Genomic DNA, 26,572 nt, shown 5'->3' on the forward strand with positions numbered 1-26,572 from the left:
CTGAGAGAACACCAATGGATGATATTTGGATGGAATTCTGAAATGCACATGATAAAGTTCCTTACAACAGTCTGTTGGCTCACTCAAGTTAAAGCTTATGAAAATAAATTATTGATCCATTTAGGAAGCAGACTGTAAAGGAGTAGATCCAGAGGACTGCAAAGAGCAAATATTCAAATTAGCAACCCCAGCAACAATCCATCTTAGAATATTTAATAATTCCTACTGAAAAAACCATACTGATGATGGGTAGAATAACATCTGCGGGTTTGTCAGGGTCAAAGAGATAACGGATATCAATATCAATATAGATAGAAGCATTAGAGAGAGTTAATTCAAAAACAAGAGAATAAAATGCAGCAAAAATATTTCAGTACTGGCAAGAGATTAGGTATTTTGGACTTAAAGTGTAGAAACATCATTCTATATGGCATAAAAGCCAGCAACAATGCAGATCCAGAGATTTAGAAGGCTAAAAAAAATCTATTAAAATAAACGGACAGGGTTTTCCGGTGACATCATCGTCGAGAATAGCAGTATTTTTTGAAAAATATTTGAACTGAAAAGGGAGGCAAGAATGGGGAAAAGAAATGGAAATTAAAAAAGTGACACTGCGGAGCCTGCGTCTGAGAGGAGTGCAGTGAGCGGCTCTCCGAACCGACCGCGTGCTAGCAAGGCGGCTGCTGGGCCTTGTTCAGGCAAGGCGGCGATTATCTTCGAAATCCTGAAAGAGATAAGGGAGTTCCGGAAAGAAATAGAGCAGCAGCTCCGTGATATTAAGGCAGAGCTCGCCAGCGTTAATCAAAAAATAGCGGTGGCAGAGACTCGAATTGAGATGGTGGAAGATCGCATGCAAAACGTGGAACGGATACTGAGCAAGACATTAAAAATAATACATCACCAAAAAGGTGACCTGGAGGGAAGGTCACGGCGGAAAAATATCAGAATCTACAACATTTCTGAAGGAGCGGAGGGCTCATCTATGACGGAGTTTGTCGGAAAGTTATTGCGGGACGCGCTGGATCTTCCCCCGGCTATGAAGCTGGAAGTCGAAAGAGCCCGTTGCACGTTAGTCCCAAAACCTACCCAGGATAGAAAGCCACGCTCAATAATAATTAAATTCCTTCAGTACAGCACCAAGGCAGAGATTCTACAAAGAGCCTGGGGTAAGAAGTGAGTGTTTTTACCTCCCCCACCCCCGCAGTTCTCCAGAAACACAAAGAATACTCTGAAGTAAAGCGAGTATTAAAGCAAAATAAGATTAGATTTCAAACTCTGTACCCTGCTAAACTTCAGAGTGTTTTATGACAATGGGACGCGGTTGTACCAGACAGTGGAAGAGGCGACTACAGACATGAAGGCCAGAGGGTTGCCCGTCAGCATGACCAAAACGAGGGAAAGCCTCACTGAGGAATTTTCCCGCACTGCTTGGGAAATAATGCGAGAATCGAGAAGGCAGGAGATAGGAGGAGGCCAAGAGAAATCTATTAGGAAGAAACCGGGAGTTTCCCAAAGACAGTCCTCACCCCCTTCAGAAGAGCCATAAGGTTTAGCTAACTTTAAAAATGTTGAGAAGCTAAACAGAAGCAAAAGTACACGGTGATATACCTATCTCAAGAAATACTTATTATAATGTGGATTTTATATTACTTTGTTATTCTTTATTCGCTCACTCCTTGTTCCCCACCAAAATGAAAATATACGTGTGTGTGTATGTATATATAGGAGTACACAGGGAAATCTTTTCCATGTAATGGATTTGTTCACTGACTTTTATGAATACTGCAATGGGGGTCCTCAACTCACAAGTAGGAGGGGTTATTCCCCATAGCTAGACATTTCCTCTAGCTCAACGCAGGGTCATCTACTGGAGACCTCAGCCTTGGAATCACATGTTCGTTGCCATTTTTGTTATTATTTGCCGTTCTTGGTTCTTATTTGTTCAGAGAGTAGATCGATTAAGTTTTATTCTAATTTCAATGATACATTGACAGATAAATACAGATGGCTAAGGACAAGGTAAAATTCATTTCTTTTAATGTAAATGGGCTATTAAATCCAAACAAGCATAAGAGAATTTTATCCAAAATGAAAAAAGAACAAGCCCATGTAGTATATTTATAGGAAACTCATTTAAGTGATAATGAGCATAAAAAACTAAAGAGAATGGGCTTCACTAATCTGTTTTTCTCCTCATATAAATCAGGACATAGGAGAGGAGTTGCTATTCTTATCTCAAGAAAGCTAAATTTTGAAAAAGTATTTGAAATGGGAGATAAAGAGGGCAGATATATTCTGGTAAGGGGGAATATAGACAGCAATTCAGTTACTCTATTGAATATATACGCACCCCCAGATTTTCTTTCAGAAAATTACTGATATTATGCTAACAGAAACAGAAGGTCTCCTGATATGTAGTGGAGACATAAATTTAGAATTACAACCAAACTTAGACTCTTCCAATTGAAAAACCTATGAAACAAAATCTTTACATAAGAAAGTTAATACACTTTTTGAGGATGTTGGTTTAATTGATGTATGGAGGGACCTTTTCCCTGACAGAAGGGATTACACTCATTATTCTGTTCCACATTCTGTATATACAAGAATAGACTATTTCATAACATTTGGAAAAGACAAAGACAAAATAAACACCTGTGGAATTGGGACAATAGATGTAAGTGACCATGTACCTATATATTTATCTGTTGATTTTGACCTACAACCAAAGAATACTATTTGGAAACTAAATTCAAGTCTACTCAATGATCCGTACTTTAAGGAACAAATTAAAAAAGAAATTGGTCTCTACTTAGAATTTAATAATAATGGAGAGGTTTCACCTCCCATTTTATGGGATACTCTGAAGGCTGTCTTAAGAGGGAAAATTATAGCGATATCTTCATATAAGAAAAAAATAAGGAATAAAACATTAGAGGAATTACAAAGTAGGCTGAAGGAACTAGAGAAAAAAAAACAAATTGAATTTGGCACAGGATCCATTAGGGGAAATTAAAAGAATTAGGAATGAAATAAATAATTAGGCTACACAAGAAATCAGGAAAAACTTAATGTTTCTGAAACAGAGGCATTATGAAAGTGGATCGAAATCTATGAAAATACTGGCGCGGAAACTGAAAAAAAAGTTAGCAGAAAATACAATTCATAGAATCAGCTACCCAAGAACGAAAATGATAAAAAATAAGCTAAGTGAAATTCAAGAAGCATTTGATGTGTTTTAGAAAACTCTATATTGCAAAGTTCCAGGGGGAAACATAACCCAAATTGACACCTTCTTGAATTCTCTAGAGTTACCCACTTTAAGTTGAAGAACAAAATAGAATGATGATTGCTGACATAACTGAAGTTGAATTAAAAGCTGCAATTAGCAGGCTTAAATTAAGCAAGTCACCAGGATCAGATGTGTATACGGCAGAGTGGTACAAAGAATTTAAAAATGAGTTAATTCCTGTTTTACTCCCCACACTGAACTGGGCTCTAAAAAAGGCACAAATGCCACCCAGTTGGAAGGAAGCTATAATCTCAGCTATACCGAAAGAAGGCAAGGATAAAATGGAATGCGGGTCATTTAGACCAATATCCGTTCTTAATGTAGATTATAGGTTATTTACCTCCATCATGGCCAAACGATTAGAGGAGTTTCTACCCATACTGATACGTAATGATCAGACAGGTTTTATACGACAACGCCAGACTCAAGACAATATACGAAGGACACTTCACATTATGGATCTTATATAAAAAAATAAAATCGAAGCAATAGTGATAAGTGTGGATGCTGAAAAAGCATTTGATTCAGTTAATTGGAATTTTCTTTACAGAGTTTTACATAGATTTGGTTTCCAAGACACGATTATTAAAACTATACAGACACTATATGACAATCCTACTGCTAGGATTAAAATCAATGGATATTTATCAAATAGTCTTACCCTAGAAAGGGGCACGAGACAGGGTAGTGCATGGTCACCACTACTCTTCGCTGTATATCTGGAACCATTAGCTCAATACATCAGACAAAATGAAGATATCAGGGAAATTACTATTAAAGGGACAGAGCATAAATTGGCTTGTTATGCGGATGACATTTTGATCAATCTAGGGCAACCAACATACTCTTTACCTAAATTGATGCAATTCTTTGAATAATATGGTCAATTATCAGGATATAAGATCAATATAGATAAAACCCAATTACTTTCATATTACTATAGCCCACCAAGAGAAATTGAAAGTCGATACCCCTGGGCATGGCACACAGAGTCTTTCAAATATTTGGGCATCATAATGCCAAAAGATTTGGCAAAATTATCAGAATGTAATTATCAGCCTTTATATAAAAAAATTAAGGAAGATGTGGCAAGATGGAGCCTGATACCTTTTTTCAGTCTTAGTTCAAGGATTGAGTCTATTAAAATGAATATACTGCCCAGGCTGTTATATCTCTTTCAGTCCCTACCAATAGAGATTAATCAAAATCAATTCAATGAATGGAACAAGATGCTATCAAGGTATATTTGGCAGGGTAAAAGGCCTAGAGTTCATCTCAAAACTTTGCAATTAGCAAAGGAAAAGGGGGGATAAGTCTCGCCTTCTCTTAGAGATTATTATTTTGCAGCATAGTTGAGAGCTGTGATATGTTGGTGCAACCCATCATATGACGCTCAATAGAAAAACACTGAGGAGCGGGTACTTCCCATCCCCATACAAGCAATTTTGGCTGATAACAACTTGCAAAGGTACATAAATACTACTGATAACCCATGGGTGAAATTGACTCTTAAAATATGGAAAATTACTATAAAAGAATATAATCTAGAGGGAGATATTGCAATTCTTAAATGGTGTGCATATGATTCGGATTTTACACCAAGTAATTTGGATGCTAGATTTAAGGACTGAACAGCTAAGGGAATAACAGTTCTTTGCAACATAATGAAGGAACACTGTTCAGTTTTGAAATGCTTAAAGAGAAACACTTATTAGAAAAACAAGATTTTTAAATCGGTATTTACAGATGCGACAATATGTTAATAAGATGCTTAAAAATGTAACATAGGCAAATACATGCTTGATAGAGCTCTTTAGAAAAGCATATCATTCATATAATGGTAGCAGAACCATTTCAAGCATGTATAAGGGGTTGTCAAATCTTAAAACACATTCGACTTCGTACATTAAAACAAAATGGGAGAAGGAAGGAGGGATAATTATATCCGGAGGAAGAACGGACAACAATATGGAGATATCAATGGAAGTGTACCAGTTCACAGAAATGGAGGGAGTTTGGATGGAAAAACTTGATATTTTATTACACCCTCTCAGAAATCCCATTATAATAGTAGCCTCCCAGTTTGCTGGAGAAATTGTGGAAATCAAAATGCAAATCATTATCATATTTTTTGGGACTGCCCTGTTATCAAAAACTATTGGAGGGAGATTTCCGGTAAGATGGCGATTGTTTAGCTGCTCTGAACTTCTGCTCCGTCATTCTCCCTATCTTTGCACTATATGTCTCCCTTCTTAAACCTTAGTTAGGTATTTTATTAGTTCTCTTTTACCTGCCTGCGAACACATCTATCTTATAATGGCTACCAAAAGTACTGAAACTGGGAAAAAGGAAACTTCTACGGCTTTGCCGGCTGACATTCTCGCTGTTTTGGAACAACATCGACAAGATATTTTAATGGATTTTAGAAATGAATTTAGAACTTCTTTCAACCAGCTGGATTTCAAATTGGATCAGATCAATGCTAGAGTGGATGAACATGCTGAACATTTATCTTGCATTGACTCAACTTCTGAAGATTTAAAACGCCGTATTCAATATCTTGAAACTCACTGCTCCAACCTAGAGGAGAAGAACAGTAAACTTTTTTCCAAAATGGTGGATCTTGAAAACCGGAGCAGACGTTGCAATCTACGAATTCTTGGTTTGCCAGAGACCACCGAAAAGGGCTCTCCCGTTGAATTTTTTTCTGATTTTCTCTGTGAGATTTTTGGGAAAGAATTTCTTCCGACCCCACCTGAGCTTGAAAGGGCTCACAGGATGTATGTTCCCCGTGCAACTCTGGGTTCCCGTCCACGGCCGGTAATTTTGTGTTTTCATCAATACCAGGTGAAAAACCGTTTGATTATGGAGGCACGCCGCAGAGGTGCTTTTGCTTTTCAAAATATGGTCATTCGTTTTGTGGAGGATTTTGCCCCCCAGGTTCTGAAGATGCGTGCTGAGTTTAAAGGTGTAATGAAAGTGCTTTTTGATCGTGGATCCAGATCCTCTCTCCGAAATCCAGCCGATCTTCGAATTACACTTACTACTGGAGATTATAAGTGGTTTAAATCAGTGAAGGAGGCTGAGGCATTTGTTGGAAGTCTTCCGGCCACCCCGTCTTCTTCGGAACCGGTCCGACCTTCTAAAATGGTTGATAAGTACTTCTCGAAGTAAAACTATTTTTCCCGAACTCAGACTTTACTTGAATAATTCAGACATTATCTATTGAAACTCTAAGGGCTGTAGTCAATCTCTCTCTTGACTTGGTGCGTTTTTTCTAAATAGATAATCTAAGTTTAATGTTTCCCTGCGGACTTTTAGATTGTACTTGTGTAATCTATTTTATTTTTGTATAACTTTATCTATAGAGATCTACAATTGACTTTAACTTGTTTTGGAGGTTTGGAGTTTTTATTGAAGGCCTCCCTGTTGGTTGATTCATAGTTTAAGTTTTGCTTTTTTTTCTGTAAATGGTTGATAAGTACTCTCTCCGAATCTATAATTTCCTCCTTTCCTCCCACCCTTTTTTCTCTTTTAATCTTTTATAATTTTTCGCGGGTAGGTTAGTTTTGGTTTTCTTCGGATTTCTTTGTATTAAGTTTTATACTTCTGTTGAAGTTGTTCCTATTGGTAATTCTGTTTTCTAGTACATAAATTAGTTATTATTTGCTGTAGTATTGATACGGAACTTTTGTTAACGACACAGAACTGGAAGTCATACTTGGGTTAATTTTTTTGGTAGAGCTAGCTGCCTTTTTAGGTAGCCGTCTAGTTTTGGGTTGCGAGGATGGGGTGGATTCTCCAGTTCCAACACTAGTCACTGTTTCTTTTGCTTTCCTTTGTTATTCAGGACATGTCTTTGTTTTGATTCTACGGATCTATGTTTACATTTTTGCTCCCAGACTGTTATTGTACTGCTTGATTTTTTATATGCCTGCTGCCTTCTATGCACTAACAATTGATAATGGTTAATACACTTGAACTTGTGAGCTGGAATGTAAAGGGATTGAATCACCCTGTTAAAAGAAGGAAGGTCTTCTCACATATTAAACAACTCAAAGCTGACATTGCTTTCCTTCAAGAAACTCATATTCGTAGTTTTGATAATTCTCGGCTTTTGTCAAAGTGGGCCGGTCAGCATTTTCATTCATCCTTTGCTGCCAAAGCTGGGGGGGGGGGGGGGGGGGTCTCCATCCTTATTAACTCAAATATTCCTTTTGAACTCCATAATAAGATATCTGATACAAATGGCCATTTTATTATTGTTTCTGGTAAATTATATAATACTAAAGTTGTACTAGCAAACCTGTATGCTCCCAATTTTGATGATGTTAATTTTTTTGAACGTTTTTTCTCCTCACTGCCAGACTTAAACTCATACTCTCTTATACTGGGTGGCGATTTCAATTGTTGGTTAGATCCTAATTTGGATCGATCGTCCTCTGTTACTAGACTACCTACTAAATCTGCCTTAGCTATTCAATCTTTTCTCCCTAATTATGATATCTCTGAGATATGGCGTTTCCTTCATCCTACTGAGAGAGATTATTCTTTTTTTTCCACATGTTCACCATACCTTTACTAGAATTGACTGCTTTTTACTCGATAATCAACTTATTCCACTTGTCTATTCTTGTGATTATCAGAGTATACTGATTTCTGACCATGCCCCAATTACTCTGTCTTTAAATTCTCCTGGTCTCCCTCAGAGGAATAAACACTGGCGGTTTGACTCGACTTTATTATCGGATGATGATTTTCTAAAATTTATTAAGGATCAGATAACCTTTTATTTTAACACCAATACATCATCTGAATTGTCTGGGATGCCATGAAAGCATACTTGAGGGGTCAAATAATCTCCTATACAGCAAATCTTAATAGAAAGTCCTGTGCAGATCGATTAGACCTCATTAATCAGATTAAAGAATTGGATCAACTGTATGCTCAAACTAAGAATCCTGAATTATACAAGAAGCGTGTAGAACTTCAAACTAAATTTAATCTTCTGTCTACTCAACCTGTCGAACGCCAACTTCTTGAAAGTAAGAGTCGCTTTTATATTCACGGTGACAAATCTGGTAAATTTCTAGCCAATCAGCTGAAGCGTTCCAAAGCCAAACAACATATTACAAAGGTCCGGAAGGAGAATGGAGACTTTACATCGGATCACTTAGAAATCAATGACACATTTAAAAATTTTTATTCTCGACTTTATTCCTCAGAATCTCTGAATGAGAAAATCTCTGTTGATCATTTTTTAAATAATCTGAATATTCCTTCGCTTTCATCCAATTTCAAAGCTAAACTTAATGCGCCTATATCATCAAAAGAAATATCTTGCAATTTCTGCATTGTCTTCAGGGAAATCTCCTGGACCTGATGGGTTCCCTGTAGAATTTTATAAATCATTCTCTTCACTTCTTTCTCCTCAGTTATTCTCAGTATTATCTGATTCGTTTAATTACGGCAAATTGCCACCCTCCTTTAATGAGGCATCTATTATTCTTTTATTAAAAAAGGGTAAAGACCCAACAGAGTGTTCCTCATATAGGCCGATTTCTTTGCTTAATGTTGATGTTAAAATCTTGGCCGAAGTTTTGGCTTATAGATTAGAAACTGTTATTCCCTCTATTATTTCTGAGCATCAAACTGGTTTTATTAAAAACCGTCTTCCTTTTTTTAATATTCGGCGTTTATTTACCTCCAACTGGGATTCCTGAATTTGTTATTTCCTTCGATGCGGAGAAAGCATTTGATCATATAGAGTGGAACTACCTCTTTGCAGTTTTAGAAAAATTTTACCTCGGTCAAAGTTTTATCTCTTGGATCAAATTGCTGTATCTGTGTCCTACTGCCTCTGTTTTGACTAATTTTCAGAAATCCCAGTTATTTAACCTCAAACGTGGCACCCGTCAGGGATGCCCTTTCAGCCCCTTTCTCTTTGATTTGGCTATAGAATCATTGGCGATAGCATTTTGAAATTGTCCCGAATTGACCGGGATTTGGAGAGGGGGTGTTGAGCATAAAGTTTCTCTTTATGCTGATGACTTATTACTTTTTCTTTCAAATCCATCTACATCCTTACCTCCAATGTTTTCACTTCTTGATCAGTTTAGCCAGATCTCTGGCTATAAACTTAATTTACATAAGAGTGAACTTTTCCCAATTAATAAAGAAGCACAAGAATTAACATTCCGTGATCTCCCTTTTAAAGTAGTTCATAATCAATTTACTTATCTTGGGATTACAGTTACAAGGAAGTTTAAAGATCTTTTTTGTGAAAATTTTGCCAATCTTTCATATACTATAAAACAGAGTCTGTTACAATGGTCACCTCTATCTATGTCTTTGGTAGGTCGTATTAATGTTGTTAAAATGTATGTTCTCCCTAAACTTTTATATTTATTTCAATCAATCCCAATTTTTATTCCTAAATCTTTTTTTTGATTCCTTAGACTCTATTATTTTGTCATATATGTGGAAGAATAAGCGCTTTAGAATTAATAAAGTTTATCTCCAAAAATCTAAAAAAGAGGGTGGCATGGCTTTACCTAACTTTCGTTTATATTATTGGGCAGCCAATATACGTTATGCTACCTTTTGGTCTTTTTTCCATGGCCAACCCGTGTGCCCTAATTGGCTGGCAATGGAGTTGAGTTCCACTAAAGATTTATCTATTTCTGCATTTCTTGGCTCTGTACTCCCTAGGAGTTTGTCCAAATTAATAGTTAATCCTCTTGTTAGACACACTTTGCGTATATGGGCTCAGTTTAGGAAATGTTATGGTTTCCATGGTTTTTCCTTTTCTAGCCCTATCTTACATAATCACCTTTTTTTTTTACCTATGATTCAGCATTCCATGATTGGTATAGGAAGGGCATTAGACATTTTGAAGATCTTTTTATTGATAATCGCTTCGCATCTTTTCAACAGCTGTCTGCTAAGTTCAATCTGCCCAATGCTCATTTTTTTAGATATCTCCAAATTAGACACTTCATTAATCCTTTAATTCCTAACTTCCCTGAAATGCCTGAGAAAAATGTTATGGATTTATTTCTTTCTATTAATCCACTAGGTTTAATATAACTTATTCATGATAAATTAGCAGCCTTACGACGTGCCCCTGTGGATAAAATTAAAATGGCTTGGGAGCATGATTTAAGTACCTCCTTATCTGATGAGACTTGGGACTCGATTCTCAAATCGGTTAATTCAACCTCTCTTTGTGCTCGCCATTGCCTTTTACAGTTTAAGATTGTTCATAGAGTCCATATGTCTAAATCTAAACTATCTCGATTTTACCCTAATATTAGTCCCCTTTGTGATAAATGCAAAAGGGGCGAGGCCTCTCTCATTCATATGTACTGGTTTTGTCCTAGCTTGGAGAAATTTTGGAAAGATGTCTTCATAACGTTATCGTATATTCTGAATCATCACCTAGAACCTAACCCTTTAATTGCTTTGTTTGGTTTTTTGGGTGAGACAGATTTACGTCTGAGTTTGACTAAGTGTCGAATATTATCTTTTGCTTCTCTCCTGGCTAGACGTTTAATCCTCCTTAGATGGAGAGATGTTGCCCCGCCCACGCATGCTCAATGGCTTAATGATATTATGTCCTGCTTAGACCTTGAAAAAATTCATTATTCAGTTCTTAATTCAGATATAAAGTTCCATAAGGTCTGGGGACCTTTTATTGAGTACTTTCATGACCTTCCTCTTAACTAAGGGTTTTTTCCCGGTCCCTTGCTTTCAGCTCCTTATTTTTTGGTAGTAGGCATTAACATCTTCTGTTGCTAAGTGTATTTACAGTTTTGGGGGTTTGATTGTCCTGATTTATATTCTCTATATTGTGTTATGGTTGGTCTGGAGTTCTTTTTTGTTGTGGGGCTTGGGGAGGATACTAATTTTACATGTCTTCAATTTGGGTGCTTTCTCAATTATCTTTTTTTGTATTATATTATTATTGTATGTTTATTTTTGCACTGTATTAATGTTCTTCATTTTGATCTGGGTTTTTTTTTTATCTGTAGCAATGTCGAAAATGTATAAAAAAAACTAATTTAAAAAAAAACACTATTGGAGGGGGATACGCAATGCCCTACAAGACATCTTTAAATGTGAAATATCTTTAGAGAGTAAGACCATATATTTTGGATATATACCTCAAGAATGGTTGAAAAGAGATAAATATTTAATGAATATACTGTTGGTGGCTGGTAAAATGACTCTTACTAGGAAATGGTTATCATAGGAGAGCCCAACATTAAATACTTGGATGGAAATTACAATGGACATTTACAAAATGGTGAAGATAACAGCATCTGTTAACCATAAGCTGGAACAATTTGATTCATACTGGGAAAAATGGTTTAACTACATAATGCCTCATAGGCTTGATTTTATTCTCACAAATCAATGAATCTGTTGTAAAAAAAAGATCACCCCCTACTTGTACATAGTTCTTTCCTTTTGCTTGTTTTTTCTTTCCACTCTTTTCTATAAGTGTATACCTCAGATAAATACTTTGTGGAGATTTGTGATATATATGATTATATGATATAGATGTACAATGTCTAAAATACATCTTATGGAAATGGTTGTTTGATGATGAACTTCAATAAAAAATAAATTACAAAAAAAAATAAATGGACAGATACACACAAAAAAAATTGCTTTATACACAATGGACCAGAATAACCCACATTACAGTATCCAAAGCCTGGGTTCACAGCGACTACAGTACTTAGAGAAGCAATCTGCATCTTTGTACAAAGATTGAAGTTGGAAACTCTCTAATGAAAACAGCAATGAGAAAAGTAATTTTAATTTCTGATTAATGGATCATTTTAATCAAAAATATCGAGTATGTTGAAAATGGGAGTAAATACAGTTAGACTGCAAATCAGTAGCGAGTGAACCCTCAATACTGGTACAGGCTTCAAATGCATAAAACAGTTACCAACTTTCTCTAAACAATATTTTAATAGTGCAAGACTAAATGGATTATATACCATTACACGATTGTTAATCATTTATATAATGAATGAATGTAATGAACCATGTTAAAAAAATGGCAGAGAAATGGCTGTGAAACAAAACAAACTTTCATCTTGCAGTAGTTACTTGCCAGTTATTTTTTCCTCATTCTGCCATTAAATAAAAGGAAGCAGCAGCTTTTGAATTAACTCACCTCTGAAGGATGATCCTCAATAACACGTTGACAGATTTGTTCTAATTTTTTCTGGTCTCTGATCATTCCCAATTCTTTTAGTTCAACTATTTGGGTTGCAGTTCTGCCTTCACCCTTCCACAATTCAAGTAGTATCTGTCAAAACAGAGTCAGAAGAAAAATATCACTGCCAAAATCTCCAAAAGTATCCCCAATTACTCAAGAGTATGTTAAAAGTTTGTTTTAAAATGTCATTGAATGCTGTATTTAGATAGTGCCAATATATTTTATATATAAATGTCGTTACATACTGTAGATTCAGCCTCCCTCATACATTGTTATTTTTAATCAATAGCTGAACCACACAAAACAATCTTACCAGAGTACCCCAATTGTGTAGTTTATGGAAGATGAGGGAGAGTAGGATTGCTATAAACACCTATACTTTTTTAGGGTGCCCCATACGATATATGCACTCAAACAAGAAATGAGAGCTGGCTCTGATTTCCATTAAGGCTGAAAAGACAACTGATGTTTAATGTCAAAAGTGACACAAATGCATGAAGGAATTACTAAAGGATCTCTGGAATCCATCTAAATTTCCCATATTCATTTTGGCTTTAACTTTTCTTGGATTTTGCCATAAGCTTCCTTTTTTATTTTATTTCTACCAGGGTGTTCAAACCATTTGGGCACCTGAAATCAAAAGGCCCCATTTAAACAAAAAAAAACACTTGTTCTAAACTTTTAACTATCTCATCTTAAATGTCTCTCACTAGTCAGACACCTATTTACCTTGATGGTGTACTTCCCATTCACTTTCATTAAATCATATCTTAGTCTTGTAAACTGTCTCTGCCCCAATTTAATTTTTTTTTACTTCTGATACATTTGTGTTCTTTTATATAATTATGCCGCATTTAATTAAATCAAGAGCACTGTCTCCAATACATTCCCCCACTGTGACTTTTTTCTTTTATGTCTGTGTTTCTTAAAACGTTGGGCTTGCTGTGTGAAGATCAAAAACATCTCTAGAATGCACTTCCGGAATTCTGCTTTTTCTATACTTTGATATTGCCACAAATAATGTTAGTGAAGCCAATGTCTCCAACTATCATTTTACTTTATTTATTAAGCATATTTGCTCTTCTGTCTTATTGGCGTGGGGTGAGAAGAAAGGGCTAAAATTACACTCCATTTTTGGTCCTTTACTATGACGTGGAAACCATAGAAAGGGTGCAGAGGAGATTTACAAGAATGTTGTCTGCTTTGGGGAGCATGCCTTATGAGAATAGGTTGAGTGAACTCGGCCTTTTCTCCTTGGAGTGACAAGGATGAGAGGTGACCTGATAGAGGTGTATGAGATAAATGAGAGGCATTGATCATGTAGATAGTCAGAGGCTTTTCCTCAGGGCTGAAATGGCTAGCACGAGAGGGCATAGTTTTAAGGTGCTTGGAAGTAGGTACAGAGGAGATGTCAGAGGTTACTTTTTTTTTTAAAAAACGCAGAGAGTGGTGAGTGTGTGGAATGGGCTGCCGGCAGCGGTGGAAACAATAGGGTCTTTTAAGAGACTCCTGGATGGCTACATGGAGCTTGGAAAAATAGAGGGCTATGGGTAAAACCTAGGTAGTTCTAAGGTAAGGACATGTTCAGCAAAGCTTTGTGGACCGAAGGGCCTGTATGGTGCTGTACATTTTCTATGTTTCTAACCCACGTTTACTATATCACCGCATTTCACCCCACTAACCACTTCTTAACCAATATTATTTATCCCAGCTCTCAGTTTATTAAAATCATGGAAATTCCATTTAAATCAAAATCCATTAAAATGAGTTATTATTCTTTTGATAATCATATTTTATTTCAAGTTAGACATGCTAATATGGATAATAAATAATAGGTGAAAGACCAAGTAGTGGTGAGGAAGCAGAAAGTCTTCAGAAGGACTTAGAGAATGGGCAAAGAAGTGGCAGATAGGATACATTGTAGGGAAATGTATGGTCATGCACTTTGGTAGAAGGAATAAAAGCACAGACAAATTTCTAATCAGGAAGCAAGTTCTGAAATCAGAGATGCTAAGGGATTTAGGAGCCCTTTGTGCAGGTTGCCCTAAAGATTAACTTGCAGGTTGAGTTGGTACGTCGCCACAAAATCGTTGAGTGTTTTCTCCAATCAGAAGCCCTGGACAAACAATAAAATCCGGAGCCAGATCAGAGGCATTCAAGTCTGTCAAGAATGCTACAAGAAGTGTAAGTATAATCTCTGGAAAGTGACCTCTCAAGTGAAGTGGGGATTCTGGACTAGACTGGAATCAACAAGGGATGCTCAACAGCTGTGGCAGGGTTTGAATGCTCTAATCTCCTACAAAGCTAACCCTTGCAAAATAGGGAACAGCAGAGCTTCGCTTCCAGATCAGCTCAATGCCATTTTTGCTCACTTTGACCACCAGAACAAGGAGGAACAATGTCTCCTGAAGATTCTTTGTTCTCAGTAGTTGATCATGATGTACAGGCTGCCTTCAGGAGTGAATCCAAGGAAAGCATCCAGTCTGGACAAAGTACCTGGCTGAGTACTAAAGATTTGTGCCAACCAAAAGGCTGGTGTAGACCTTTTGCTATCTCGTTGGCTCTTCATGGAACATATAGACCACAAAGGGGCATACTTCAGGATTCTCTTTATCGATTACAACTCGGCATTTAACACCATCATCCCCTCAAAACTAATCAGTAAACTCCAAGACCTGGGTCTCAATACCCCTTTATGCAATTGGATCCTGGATTTCCTCATTTGTATATCTCACTCAGTTTGGTTGGCAAAAACATCAATCTCCATCAGCACAAAAACACTGGAGGGATGTGTACTTGGCCCCCTGTTCTATTCGCTTTACACCAATGACAGCGTGGCTATGTACAGCTCCAACACCATATACAATTTTGCTGATGACACCACTGATGTGGGCTGTATCAAAGGGAGTGGTGAATCAGCATACAGGAGGAAGATTGAAAGCATGGCTGAGCGCTGTAATGACAACAACAACGTCTTACTCAATGTCACTAAGACCAAGGAACTGATTATAGACCAGGAGAGGAAAACCAGAGGTCCATTAGCCAGTAATTATCAGATGATCAGAGGCGGAGAAGGTCAGTAACTTTAAATTCCTGGGTGTCACTATCTCAGAGGACCTATCCTGGACCCATCAGAAAAATATTACTGCAAAGAAAGCATGACAGTGCCTCTACTTCAACAGGAGTTTGTGGAGGTTTGGCATGTCATTGAAAACCTTGGCAAATTCCTACAGATGTGTGGTGGAAAGTGTGCTGACTGGATGCATTACAACCCAGTTCGGCAACACCAATGCCTTCAAGTCGAAAAATCCTACAAAAGGTAGCGAATTCGGCCCAGTACATCACAGTTAAAACCCTCCCGCCCATTGACCACATCTGTATGGAATGTTGCCGTAGAAAAGCAGCATCAAGCACCACCAAGGCCATGGTCTTTTCTCGCTGCTGCCATCAGATAGAAGTATAGGAGCTTCAGGACTTGCACCACCAGGTTCAAGAACAGTTACTACCCCTCAACCATCAGGTTCTTGAACAAGAGGGGATAGTTACACTCATTTAAGGACTCTGTTATATTGTCATTTCATGTTACTTATTTATATCTACATTTGCAGTTTGTTTACAGTTAACAATTCCTGATGTCTACAGTTTACAGTTACTGTTCTATAGATTTGCTAAGTATGCCCACAGAAAAAGAATCTCAGGGGTGACATGTATATACTCTGATAATAAATTTTACTTTGAATGGCAAATGCAATGTGAGCATTCATTTCGAGAGCTCTAGAAAACAAAACAAAATTAAGCACGTAATGACGTAATGCTGAGGCTTTATAAGGCATTGGCCAGATGAAATCTGGGCCCCATATTTAAGAAAGGATGTGCTGGCATTGCAAATGATTAAACGGTAGTTTATGAGAATAATCCCAGGAATGAAAGGGTTAATATATGATGAGTGGTTGATGACACTGGGCCTGTACTCACTGAACCTTAGAAGAATGAAGGGATCTCATTGAAACCTACCAAATATTGAATACCCTAGACAGAGTGAACGTGGAAACCATAAGATGTAGCAGCAGAAGGCCATTCGGCCCATCGAGTCTGCTCTGCCATTCAGTCATAGGCTGATCCAATTTTCCAGTCATCCCCCACTCCCCTGCCTTCTCCCCATATCTTTTGATGTCCTGGCTAATCAAGATCCTATCCATCTCTGCCTTAAATGCACCCAATGACTTTCCACAGCCGCTTGTGGCAACAAATTCCACAGATTTACCACCCTCTGCCTAAAGTAATTTCTCCACATCTCAGTTCTAAATGGACGTCCTTCAATCCTGAAGTTGTACCCTCTTGTCCTAGAATCCCCTACCATGGGAAATAACTTCGCCAGATCTAATCTGTTCAGGTCTTTTAACATTCAAAACATTTCTATGAGATCCCCCCCTCATTCTCCTGAACTCCAGGGAATACAGCCCAAGAGCAGCCAGACATTCCTCATATGGCAGCCCTTTCATTCCTGGAATCATTCTCGTGAATTTTCTCTGAACCCTCTCCAATGACAGTATTTTTTTGTGTGTGCCATACTCTGCCAGGGCCTCAGCAACCACTTTTTTCAAAGCAGTTGTCTTGGACAGAAGATTCTGTGAGTGGTCCGCCACATCCCTCTCACAGCACAGTGTTTTTTGTTACGAGGCCGAGTCACGAGCTTGGATGGAAAGCGTGTCTGTGAGCGAATGTCAGCATATCCTTTCTAAAATAAGGAGCCCAAACTGCACACAATACTCCAAGTGTGGTCTCTTGAGTGCCTTATAGAGCTTCAACATCACATCCCTGCTCTTATATTCTATACCTCTAGAAATGAATGCCAACATTGCATTTGCCTTCTTCACCACTGACTCAACCTGGAGGTTAACCTTTAGGGTATCCTGCACAAGGACTCCCAAGTCCCTTTGCATCCCTGCATTTTGAATTCTCTCCACATCTAAATAATAGTCTGCCCGTTTATTTCTTCCACCAAAGTGCGCGACCATACACTTTCCAACATTGTATTTCATTTGCCACTTCTTTGCCCATTCCCCTAAACTATCTAAGCCTCTCTGCAGGCTCCCCGTTTCCTCAGCACTACCCGCTCCTCCACCTATCTTTGTATCATCAGCAAATTTAGCCACAAATCCTTTAATCTCACAGTCCACATCATTGACGTACATTGTGAAAAGCAGCGGTCCCAACACTGACCCCTGTGGAACTCCACTGGCAACCAGCAGGCACTTTGTCAAAGGCCTTCTGAAAATTCAAGTATACCACATCTACAGCACCTCCTTTGTCTACCTTGCTTGTAATTTCCTCAAAAAATGGCAGTAGGTAAGTCAGGCAGGATTTTCCTTTTAGGAAACCACGCTAGCTTTGGGCTGTCTTGTCATGTGCCTCCAGGTACTACGTAATATCATACCCAACAACCAATACCAACAACTTCCCAACCACTGAATGCAGGCTAACAGGTCTATAGTTTCCCTTCCACCTCCTCCTACCCTTCTTAAATAACGGAGTAACATTTGCAATTTTCCAGTCATCTGGTACAATGCCAAAGTTTATTGATTCTTGAAAGAAGGAAATAGGAGAGGTTTTCAATGGTGGGAGGATCTAGGATCAAAGGGCACAGCTTCAGATTTGTAGAACATCCCTCTAGAACAGAAATGAAGAGGAATTTGTTTAGCCTGAGGATGGTGAATCTTTGGAATTTGTTGCCACAGATGGCTGTGGTGGCCAAATCACTGGGTATATTTAAAGCTGAGTTTAATAAGTTCTTTATTAGTAGGGGTGTCAAGGATTACGGAGAGAAGGCAGGAGAATGGAGTTGATAGGGAAAATAAATCAGCTACAATCAAATGGTGAAGCTGACTTGATTGGCAAATGGCCTAATTCAGCTCCTTTGTCTTATAAGAATAGGTTGAGTGAACTTGGCCTTTTCTCCTTGGAGTGACAGAAGATGAGAGGTGACCTGATATAGGTATATAAGTTGATGAGAAGCTTTTTCCCCAGGGCTGAAATGGCTAACATGAGGGAGCATAGATTTGAGGTGCTTGGAAGTAGGTACAAGAGCCTAATAGCCTCTGCTTGGTTACCAACCAACCACAATGCAAAAATTAATATTTACTTGCTTTGCTGCAGACGAAGATATAGATCCAGTTTCCAAGAGATTAAGTATTTCTGACATATCGGTGGGTCTAATGGGACTGAAATATAACAGATAGAAATTAAATGTTGAAAGTTGCAAATTAAAATTAACAGCATACAAAACAAACTGTACCTTTTCTAAATAGCAAAACTGTAAAATTGAATAACTTAATCTTTTACATCATTTGGGCTGGTGAATTATTAATGTCTAACTTAGATTAAAATTAATACAGTGAACATGTAACAGTCCAGGCACTTCAGCCCATGATATGCCAACCTATGTAAACCATGATCAATTTAACCATTCCCACCTACAGAACCAATATCCCTTCCCCTCTTTTTTCCTTATAGCCATATGTCTATCTTAGAGACTCTTCACTATCCCCAATTGTATTAGCCTCTATCACCACCCCGGCAGTATGTTTCAGGCACCTACACTCTACCAAAAATTGACATCTCCCCAAAACACTCGGTGGGGGGGGGGGGGGGGGGTGTTGAGATGGCCTTTTATACTTACATATACCTCTATCAAGTTGCCCCTCACTCCAAAGAGAATAGCCCTAGCTTGGTCAGTCTTACCTCAAAGCATGTTGTCTAATCCAGGCAGTATCCTGGTAAATCTCTGCACCCTCTCTAAAGTTTCCACATCCTTCCTACAATGAGGTGACTAGAACTGAACACAGTACTCTTCAAATTATTCCTCACTTTTCCCATTTTCAATGTCTTTTACTTTATAGACAAGGAAAATTTTATCTATTAAACTATCAACTCCGTTTACAGCATTTGAATTTTCCCAATTCATTTTATGTAAATATTCAGATTTATTTATCACAGTAAGTACACAGTGAACAACCAATACAACCCAAGCTCAAGTATCAACACAGTCCAGCACCAACACAACATGCTCACCATGTTTGCAGAACACACAAGCAAAAACAACAACACATACAAAATGCTAGAGGAACACAACTCTGTATAATCATATTTCCAAACATATCCTCCTTTTCCTAAGTTGAAGTCCTCTCTTCACAATAACAATAGAACACTTGATCAGAACCAGCTATTATCAACCCTTTGGCTTTTGCCTACCTCTTTTCCCAACATCAAGACACATTGCACATTGAAAAACATACATCTTTCTACACTTATATTAGTCGCAGAAATACAAACAGAAAATGACAGAAGTAATCAGGTCAAACACCATCTATGGAGAGAGAAACAGGAAAGAACGAGGAATTAACACTTCGGTCAATTATTTCTGATTTCTAGTATCTGCAGTGTTGTGTTTTGCAACTTCTGCTTTTTCAGAAACTTTTTAAAAAAATACTCAAAACAGATTTATTTAATATCTGCAACAAAATTGTCTTTAAATCACTTCTTTAACAAGCTAGGCACAAAATCATATTTAACATGCCCTGATCCATCAGTTGAGTTTAGAATTCCAGTTTAACCATCCTCCATGGCATCAACCACCTTACCTTCATAACTTCTATGTCTAAATCTGCACATTCATAAGCTCCGCTCTCTGCTAACAGGCATCAACCACTACACCTACACTACCAAGGATGCTAAATGGTCCATTGTGATCACAATGTCCTGGCACAAATCAAGGCCAGCTTAACATATGACTCACCCCATCCACCCAGTTTATAAATCACATTCTAGCTTATTTTAACCATTTTCCACATCTAAGCTACTCTTCAAGATATGCTTAGATACCTTTCTGCACCTTTATATTGCTACTTTATTCAATTGCAGAGTATTCTGTGGAAAAAATTTCATTTAATGCTTGTTGTAAATGTAGCAATTATTGGAATAAAATGCAAAGGATATAGATTAATATTTTCAAGACATCCACCATATGAATGACAACCCAAGACTAACAGATTAACGTTTACATTGGCAGATGTTCAACAATGCCCTTCTAGCAGAGTCACAAAAGTATTTCAAAATAAAATGCAGTTCAAGTTGTCTACAGAAAACCATATGGCTCACCTTTGGTTTACTCTCAGATTATCTTGTTTTAGGAGTGCCAGAAAATCATTAATTACCCAACCTATTACCTTCTTTGGACCGGCTTGGGTCTGTTCTAAAACACTTTCAAAAAATTGCATAAGTCCATCTTCATTCTGCAAAATAAAATGACAATAACCATAAAGCCACAAACGATATTCCCCCATGTTAATTGCTTTCCCATCTTCCACTGAAGCCCACAAGGAAATCTTCTAAACATAAAGCATCGCTTGCATTTAAAATTAGAAGTCAACCACTCAGCCACATGGGTCCTGCCTTTTTGTTGGCCATGTGGAGCAATCTATGTTCCAAGCCTAAACCGGTATCTGTCCTCCTCTTTTCTTGCGTTATATTGACGACCGCATCGGCGCTGCTTCCTGCACACATGCTGAGCTCATCGACTTCATTAACTTTGCCTCCAACTTTCACCCCGCCCTCAAGTTCACCTGGTCTATTTCCGACACCTCCCTCCCCTTTCTAGATCTTTCTGTTTCTATCTCTGGAGACAGCCTATCCACCGACGTCTACTACAAACCTACTAACTCCCACAGCTACCTAGACTATCCCTCCTCCCACCCTGTCTCCTACAAAAATGCTATCCCTTTCTCTCAATTCCTCCGCCTCCACTGCATCTGCTCTCAGGATGAGGCCTTTCATTCTAGGACAAAGGAGATGTCTTCCTTTTTTAAAGAAAGGGACTTCCCTTCGTCCACTATCAACTCTGCCCTCCATCGCATCTCCCGTATTTCACACACCTCTGCCCTCACCCCATCCCCCCACCAGCCCACGAGGGATAGAGTTCCCCTGGTCCTCACCTATCACCCTACCAGCCTACAGATCCTCCGTAACTTCCGCCACCTCCTATGGGATCCCACTACCAGCCACATCTTCCCCTACCCCCCACTCTCAGCTTTCAGCAGGGATCGTTCCCTATGCGACTCCCTTGTCCGTTCATCCCTCCCCACCGACCTCCCTCCGGGCACTCATCCCTGCAAACGGAAAAAGTGCTACACCTGCCCCCACACTTCTTCCCTCACCACCGTCCTAGGTCCCAGACAGTCCTTTCAGGTGAGGCACCACTTCACCTGCGAGTCAGCTGGGGTGATATACTGTATCCGGTGCTCCCGATGTGGCCACTTATACATTGGGGAGACCCGCTGCAGACTGGGGGACTGTTTCGCCGAACACCGGTGCTCAGTCCTCCAGCAGTGGCGGGATCTCCGTGGCCACACACTTCAATTCCACAGACCACTCCCACTCCGACATCTCTGTCCATGGCCTCCTGTACCGTCAAGATCAGGCCACACACAGGTCGATGGAGCAATACCTTATCTCTCGCCTAGCCTCCTTCCTGCCGGCATGAACATCCAACTCACTGACCTCCGTTGATACTCCTGCCCCCCACCCTTACCCCCATCCCTATCTATTATTTCAGTCTGGTTCTCTTTCTCTCTCTTTTTTTCCCCCTCACTATAATCTCTCCCCCCCAGCCCTACCTTTCTTTCTCTTTTATTTCCCATAATTCTCCCACCTTCCCCCTAGCCCATTTCCCTCCAGCCTAACACTTCCCAGCTCTCTACTTTATTCCTCCCCCCACTTCTTATCCCCCCTCGACCATCCCATGTTACTTCACTCCTGATGAAGGGTTTCGGCCCAAAACGTCGTCACTACCTCCTCCCATAGATGTTGTCTGGCCTGCTGAGTGCTGAGTTCTGCTAGTATTTTGTGTTTTCACTCAGTCTAATGACGGCTATGAATGGTCTGCATGGCCATGTTCCAACTGAGCTATTGGGAAGCCTTCCATTTCCATGCTTACTTTGAAAAAGAAACATACTCCATGGAATAAGATCATTGCAACATGTTAATAACAATAAATGTAGCAGGTGCAACTGAAAAAATTTAGGATATTTATTTTCATCATTGAATTGATAAATTGTTCAGCATTTTCATCTTTGAGTTGATAAGATACAAAACACAAATTGGTATAATGAATATTCTCATGAAAAAGCACGCTCACTATTTTTAATACAATAATGACATATTTGGGTTTAAAGTAGAAGGGACTATCAGTAAATCATACTTATAATTTAAACAAAAAATCTAATTGAGCAAAATACTTAAATGGAAAACTCCTACCTGCCCTCACCAATAAGTAGTGAATAGTTTTTTTTTAAAACATTCTTTAGTTGATATATAAAATTCAGAATTTCAATTTACCATAATCCAATAATAGATCATTTTAATAATTTTAAGCATCAATGCTCAAAGTGATAAAAACAAGAGCTAACAATATTTATTTAATTTTACAAACGGGATCTGAAGTTACTCCAGATATGCCATCTAATGAAAAAAATAATTGGAGAAAATATCATGTTTCATATAGTTAAAACATTAATAAAAGGAATCAGATACAGTGCTGTGTAAAAGTCTTTGGGCACAAAGATAGGGTGCCTAAGACTTTTGCACAGTACTGTGTATTATGTCTTTCCAGTTACCAAATAACACTTAATACTACTGAGCTAATACAAAGCTATGTACTCTATTTCTGTGTCTCAACGACCTTTCTATTTTAGTATACAGTACTGTGTAAAAGTCTTAGGCACCCCAGATATGGGGGGGCGTGTGTGTGTGTATGTATGTATGTGTGTGTGTATATACACACACACACACACGCTCCCCCCAAAGACTTCTGCATACTGTATTGTACAGTATAGTACTTTTGTATAGTACTGTACAGTAACTGCAAGGTTCAACATCAATTCCACTTACTTACCACCAAAGTGACACTGTGTTCAATAAGAATACCGTACTTCTCCACCAATCTTGTTCTTTTTGCATTAGGTAGCTCAGGCAGCTGTTCACGAATATGGTCAATATTCACCACTTGTTGCGGATTTTCATGATCAGGGAGAGTTTCATTGTCGTAAATAATCAATGGAGGCAAATTTGGCTCTGGCATAAACCTTAAACATTTTTAAAGCATCTGTAAATTTAAAACTCTGGATTCATTTCCAACAGTTTTGATTTAAACTAAAATATTCAATGAGAGGCTGAGAAAATCACAATTTACACAATTTAATTTGTCCATTCCAATAAATATTAAATTGAAACACCACTATGTTATATTGTATTTTATTACTATTTCCCCACCTCATTAGTATTAATACTTAACTTTTTATTTAACAATGTGAAAATAAATAAACGCATACTGAATGATATGGATGTACACTGATTAATTCAACCATTTTATTTCAATGAATTTATGATTAAAAATAGAATATTGTATTTTCTGAAATCAAAAGAAGACAGTAGATAAAATAGAAATGAGAAAATGCTTACAGAAAAATATCAACTCATTTTGAATTGGAAAAAACATTGAAATTTAAGAAAGTTTTTCTTTCAAATTACGCTCAAAATTTATATGAAGAAACAGTGGTTGTAATACCAAGTACATTTTCTCCAATGCATAATTACCTGTAGTCTTGCTTTCCTTCTTTGTCTCTCATAGATATGGTCTGTCTGAAAATAAATTAACATTTCTAGAATAAATTTCTTAAAACAAATGCAAATTCTACTTCTGCAGATCCAATGCATACAGGAACACTTTAAAGTTTCTCTAAATTCACTACAATCAATCCACATGGTCTTTTTGTTCACTTCTTTCCTTGAAAAATGCAACAATATTCCATGCAAGTAGATTCAAATCTCAAATTATTTACAGGATTAACCTAGGATTGTGCAATTTATTTCTTAAGCATAAAGAATACACCATTCATGTGACAAGTATTGTTGCTAGATACAGAATACTCAATTCCCACAATCCCTCAACAACACTAAACATGCAGGGGTCTTGTCCTTAAAACATTAACTGTACTTTTCTTTCCATAAATGCTGCCTGGACTGTCAAGTTCCTCCGGCATTTTGTGTATGTTGACTAAACATGCAAGTTTTAGCTTCTAAGAGAGAAGATTTAATTATGAAATGCTCTTAGACACAGGAAGTGAAAAATATTTGAAAACAAAAAATAGGTGCAATAGTTTAATTGAAATTTTAAATTTAAATTTCACCTGCACAGCAGATCTAAGCCCTCTGTAAATCTTTGACTATATGTATCCTATGAGTACTGGTAGTCAGACATGGATGGCATGATTGATCATAAAAAGTGTTTTGGAAGGGTCAGGAATAACAAGTATATAGTTTGTAATTTTAGGCAAGCCAGTATTGTTACTTTCAGCCAACCTGAAATTATTCAAAATAGAGAGTTTCAAAGAGATTGATTTAATACTCTATTCTTACATATTTGAGAGTCCTAGCTGAAGATGATGACTTTGGAAATAGTTGTGTTACTCTTCATGTTTTATGCACTTACAGTGGTATGAGTAATGCCTTAGTGGAAGAGTACACGAGTTGCTTTATCATTCCCTAGCTCAAAGATGCAGAAAGAAAGATGTGCAGGGAGTCAGCCAACACAATACAGAAAGATGATAAAAGCTGTAACATTTCTGTTCTGTAAGGCTTAGCAACACAGAAAATTAATACACTGTGCCTAAAGAAAATATAGTTCAACATTCCAATTCTCCTACTCTTTTGAATACACAAGTCCAAAATTCATTCTTACCCTGATTTATAATCAAATGCTCTTGTTTCATTTAATATTTCCCCTCCATTCTCCAGAACTTTAATCTGCCTCTGAATTTCATAATCTGTTATGAAGAGAATTATATTGCATTACAATCAATTACAGCAATGATTTCTCTCAATAAATCAAACAGTATTATTGTTCAAGATGGATTCCAAGTAAATGTTTTCAAAACAATTATTTACACATAAAGTTCTGGTCATATCAAAGTACTAATATTGATACAAGTGAAGTTATGGACCAAACTGGGTGACCCCCTGGGTCACCTCAGGCTCGCTCAGCTCGTTCTCGTCTAGGGGGAGCAGCCTTCGGCTCCGCCAAACTGGGTAATCAGCTGGTGTGGATGCTGTGTGTTGTCCCCGCCTCACCCAAAAACAGACAGTACACCATAAGCGATTAAATGAGTACAATTTATAAAGGTTACTATAACTAAGTGATTAATAACGATACAGTATATATGAAGAGAAAAAATAAAGAAAAGGCGCCAAACTTATCAAAGTCCAAACCACTTCATGCACAACTGTTGGAGTTCAATTACTGAAGTCTTCCGGCCACCATTCGATCCCCTCCGAACTCCTCGACTCGCAGCTCAGGACCCTCCGAGTGGTCAACCAAGCACATCTAGCTTCATCCCCCCTCCTTGGAGTACCTCCTGGCCTCGGACCCCCGCTTGGGGTCCGTTCCTCGCCCATTTTACAGCATTGCGTCCTCTCTCTCACCCCCCTCGCGCCGATCTGCCCAAAAACCCGTCAACAAAAGCTTACAGACTCAGAAGAAAGAACATTAATCCCCATTTGGTTTACAAAGGAATACAATTCTCGTTATCAGTAAATTAGCATTCCTGCTAGTTAACAAAACAAAGAAGCCCTTTTGATTACATACACAGTAATAAAGAAAAAAGAAGAAACCCCCTTTACACTGGAAACTTGCAAAAAGGGAAAAAATAAAGTTTCAAAGTACCAAGCAGTTAAAAATATAAATTAGAACAGATGGAGAATGTTCACAGACCGATTGCTCTTGCCAGAAATCGGGCACTGTTAATATTTTTCACTTCAGCTCTCACGCCATATGGTTCCCCAGGTCGATGTACTGAAATATTGGCATCCACTCTTAACTGTCCCTCTATACAAATCAAAGTGAGAAACAACTACAGTTTATTAAAGTGAAATGCATGCAACCTGAATATGGCTCCAGGATAGAGATTTTGTTAAGTGTACATAGATTTAGA

At 38.0% G+C, this 26,572-nt stretch overlaps 1 protein-coding gene across 4 annotated transcripts in view; it reads right to left on the reverse strand.

Moving 5' to 3' along the window:
• gatb (glutamyl-tRNA(Gln) amidotransferase, subunit B) overlaps positions 1 to 26,572 on the reverse strand; it is a 64,925-nt gene that overhangs the window by 24,654 nt on the left and 13,699 nt on the right. For all 4 annotated transcript variants that reach the window (XM_059965032.1, XM_059965030.1, XM_059965031.1 and 1 more), the window contains exons 6-12: positions 26,353 to 26,466; positions 25,324 to 25,408; positions 24,180 to 24,224; positions 23,479 to 23,668; positions 20,688 to 20,821; positions 18,673 to 18,751; positions 12,486 to 12,620 (exon numbers count right to left, since the gene is read on the reverse strand). In XM_059965032.1, coding sequence (XP_059821015.1) covers positions 12,486 to 12,620; positions 18,673 to 18,751; positions 20,688 to 20,821; positions 23,479 to 23,668; positions 24,180 to 24,224; positions 25,324 to 25,408; positions 26,353 to 26,466 — 782 coding nt within the window. The remainder of the gene's footprint in view (positions 1 to 12,485; positions 12,621 to 18,672; positions 18,752 to 20,687; positions 20,822 to 23,478; positions 23,669 to 24,179; positions 24,225 to 25,323; positions 25,409 to 26,352; positions 26,467 to 26,572) is intronic.

This window comes from Hypanus sabinus, chromosome 3 (genome assembly GCF_030144855.1).
Source record: "Hypanus sabinus isolate sHypSab1 chromosome 3, sHypSab1.hap1, whole genome shotgun sequence".
NCBI classification, from domain to species: Eukaryota; Metazoa; Chordata; class Chondrichthyes; order Myliobatiformes; family Dasyatidae; genus Hypanus; species Hypanus sabinus.